This window comes from Colobus angolensis, unplaced genomic scaffold, assembly GCF_000951035.1.
Source record: "Colobus angolensis palliatus isolate OR3802 unplaced genomic scaffold, Cang.pa_1.0 Scaffold77, whole genome shotgun sequence".
In the NCBI taxonomy this organism is placed as follows: Eukaryota; Metazoa; Chordata; class Mammalia; order Primates; family Cercopithecidae; genus Colobus; species Colobus angolensis.
This window is the reverse complement of record NW_012121487.1, coordinates 3,021,652-3,024,987: the sequence shown is the minus strand read 5'-3', so window position 1 is coordinate 3,024,987 and position 3,336 is coordinate 3,021,652. Positions and strand designations below refer to the sequence as shown.

At 57.3% G+C, this 3,336-nt stretch overlaps 1 protein-coding gene across 1 annotated transcript in view; it reads left to right on the top strand.

Annotated features, from left to right (window-relative positions):
• The window catches only part of ARHGEF2 (Rho/Rac guanine nucleotide exchange factor (GEF) 2), a 41,026-nt gene that overhangs the window by 33,821 nt on the left and 3,869 nt on the right, over window positions 1–3,336 (top strand). The window contains exons 15-21 of the mRNA XM_011928505.1: window positions 101–301; window positions 695–814; window positions 944–1,011; window positions 1,154–1,189; window positions 1,397–1,447; window positions 1,659–2,102; window positions 2,761–2,944. Of these exons, the coding sequence (XP_011783895.1) occupies window positions 101–301; window positions 695–814; window positions 944–1,011; window positions 1,154–1,189; window positions 1,397–1,447; window positions 1,659–2,102; window positions 2,761–2,944 (1,104 nt within the window). The remainder of the gene's footprint in view (window positions 1–100; window positions 302–694; window positions 815–943; window positions 1,012–1,153; window positions 1,190–1,396; window positions 1,448–1,658; window positions 2,103–2,760; window positions 2,945–3,336) is intronic.

The following is a 3,336-nucleotide window of genomic DNA, read 5'->3' as shown; positions in this document are numbered from 1 at the left end:
CACTGCCCTGCCCTACCCTGTTTCCCCTAGGGCTGTCCTTTACTGGCACTCCTGCATATCCCCTAGGCCCTCTCTATGCTCACTTGTTCCTTATCTGCAGTGGAGTTGCAGCAGAAGGACCGGGCACTGGTGGAGCTGCTGCGAGAGAAGGTTGGGCTGTTCGCTGAGATGACCCATTTCCAGGCCGAAGAGGATGGTGGCAGTGGGATGGCCCGGCCCACCCTGCCCAGGGGCCTTTTCCGCTCCGAGTCCCTTGAGTCCCCTCGTGGCGAGCGGCTGCTGCAGGATGCCATCCGTGAGGGTGAGGGAGCTCCCAGGGAAGAGTCTAGGCTCAAGCACTCACTGTCACAGAATATGGACATGTGACTAGACATGGACAAACACAGACAAGTGGGATGCCAACCCCATGAACCATAAACAGCCCTGAGTGCCTCTTCTGGGCCAGTTCCTGGGAAAGGCAGGGGAGGACGTGTGGTCCTTACTGCTGCTCCATATCGTCCATGCTGCATGGACTCCTGCTGCCTCATAGGCATTTACTGCCCTTTACTTCATCAGTGGTTGTGTGAGTGAAACCCCACTGCCCGTGCAGGGGGCATTCCCCTGGATGCCCGAGTGTCCCACATGTGGGGGTGAATGGCATTCCCCTCAGGGTCCTGTGTCATTCCTGCTCTCACCTCTTCCTCTTTCCCCACAGTGGAGGGTCTGAAAGACTTGCTGGTGGGGCCAGGAGTGGAACTGCTCTTGACACCCCGAGAACCAGCCCTGCCCTTGGAACCAGACAGCGGTGGTAACACGAGTCCTGGGGTCACTGCCAGTGAGTGCCAGGGCAGGGGACCAAGGTAGCAGGTGGGAGGGGCCAAAGCGAGTGGAGTGGTACCAGGGATCGAGTGATATCAGGGCCCTAGGGAAGTGAGCTCAGTTATCCTTTTCTCCTTCTCAACAGATGGTGAGGCCAGAACCTTCAATGGCTCCATTGAACTGTGCAGAGCCGACTCAGACTCCAGCCAGAGGGTAGGTCCTCAAGAGGTTCTGGTACTTGGCAAGAGGGTGGGAGAGGGACAGCCAGCCTCTGGATCCTCAACACAAAGCTGTCAGGGGCAGGCACCCAGGATTTGTGTGCCTGCTGACTCCCCGTTCTTGCCCATTTCTGCAGGATCGAAATGGAAATCAGCTGAGATCACCCCAAGAGGTGAGATGGGAATTGATAGTATAGGAGACTAAAGGGAGGGTGTTCTTAGTCTAAGAAGTTAGAACCCAGTTTGGAGTGGGGTGGGGAAAGCGTCTATATCCAAGTATGTCTCCAGATCCTACTGTCCCCACACCTACCCTTGTTCAACTTTTGGGCAGTTCACCCATCCTAAAGCTGGGGCCCTGTTCCCACCCCGTCTGTCCTCAGGAGGCGTTGCAGCGATTGGTCAATCTCTATGGACTTCTACATGGCCTACAGGTCAGTAGGGCAAGGGCTTGAATGGGGAAGGGGAGGAGCCAGGCTAGAGATGCCTGTTTAGGTAGAGCATGGTCATCCCAACAGGCCTTTCTAAATACCTTCCCAGCCCAAGCTCTCCAGGAGCGATGATCTGGGCCTTGGAGGGTGAAGGCGAGGGGTAGAAGAGCACAGGGGCTTTTGATAAACCCTTCTGCCCACATTCTACCCCCAGGCAGCTGTGGCCCAGCAGGACACTTTGATGGAAGCCCGGTTCCCTGAGGGCCCTGAGCGGCGGGAGAAGCTGTGCCGAGCCAACTCTCGGGATGGGGAGGCTGGCAGGGCTGGTGCTGCCCCTGTGGCCCCTGAAAAGCAGGCCACGGAACTGGCATTACTGCAGCGGCAACATGCGTTGCTGCAGGAGGAGCTACGGCGCTGCCGGCGGCTAGGTGAAGAACGGGCAACTGAAGCTGGCAGCCTGGAGGCCCGGCTCCGGGAGAGTGAGCAGGCCCGGGCGCTGCTGGAGAGGGAGGCCGAAGAGGCTCGAAGGCAGCTGGCCGCCCTGGGCCAGACCGAGCCACTCCCAGCCGAGGCCCCCTGGGCCCGCAGACCTGTAGATCCTCGGCGGCGCAGCCTCCCTGCAGGCGATGCCCTGTACTTGAGTTTCAACCCCCCACAGGTAAGGTGGCCTGCGGTGGTGAACGGACCTGGGGTGGACATGAGGGTCCGTGGAGCCCAAAAGAAATTGGGCCGTTGGCCGGGCGCGGTGGCTCAAGCCTGTAATCCCAGCACTTGGGGAGGCCGAGACAGGCGGATCACGAGGTCAGGAGATCGAGACCATCCTGGCTAACACGGTGAAACCCCGTCTCTACTAAAAATACAAAAAAACTAGCCGGGCGAGGTGGTGGGCGCCTGTAGTCCCAGCTACTCGGGAGGCTGAGGCACGAGAATGGCCTAAACCCGGGAGGCAGAGCTTGCAGTGAGCTGAGATCCGGCCACTGCACTCCAGTCCGGGCGACAGAGCGAGACTCTGCCTCAAAAAAAAAAAAAAAAAGAAATTGGGCCGTTGGGGATTTGAGCCCAAACGTAATCAGGCAACTGACTTGAAGGATATTGAGATACTAGTTGGAGAACTGAAAAGAAATGTAGATGGGTGCGGGGTGGAGGAAACTAACTCGGGTGGTGGTGCTGAAAGAGGCCAGTTGGTGGTGGATCTCCTGAAGGGGAGTCATGGGTGAGCCCCAGTGGGGAGAGCTGCTGCCTTCAGCCAAACAGAACCTCCAGTCTTCACACTACTCAGTCCCTGGCCTGCTGTTCTTCCTGCCCACTGTCCACAGCCCAGCCGAGGCACAGACCGCCTGGATCTGCCTGTCACTACTCGCTCTGTCCATCGACACTTTGAGGACCGAGAGAGGCAGGAACTGGGGAGCCCCGAAGAGCGGCTACAAGATAGCAGTGACCCTGACACCGGCAGTGAGGAGGAAGGTAGCAGCCGTCTGTCTCCGCCCCACAGTCCACGAGGTGAGACCCTGGCGGAGACATGGACCAGAGGTAGAGTGCAGCCTGCGTACAGGCCTTTGGGCTGTGGCTTCCAAATGGGCCCTAACTGACCTATGAGGCTTATAGTAGCTCTAGGGAGGGACTTCCTGTTTTGTCTGATGATGAATGGTTGGTGGAACTCTAAGAAGCAGGGGGGGCCTCTCTCCTCCAACTGGTTGGTGATTCCCAACCTTTAGAAGTAAAAATAGGTTTTTCTTAGAAAAGGCATGGTGGCTCATGCCTGTAATCCTAACACTTTGGGAGGCCAAGGCAGGAGGATCACTTAAGCTCAGAATTTTGAGGCCAGCCTGGGCAATATAGTGAGACCCACCTCCTCTACCAAAAAAAAAAATTTCATTTATTTTATTTTTTTT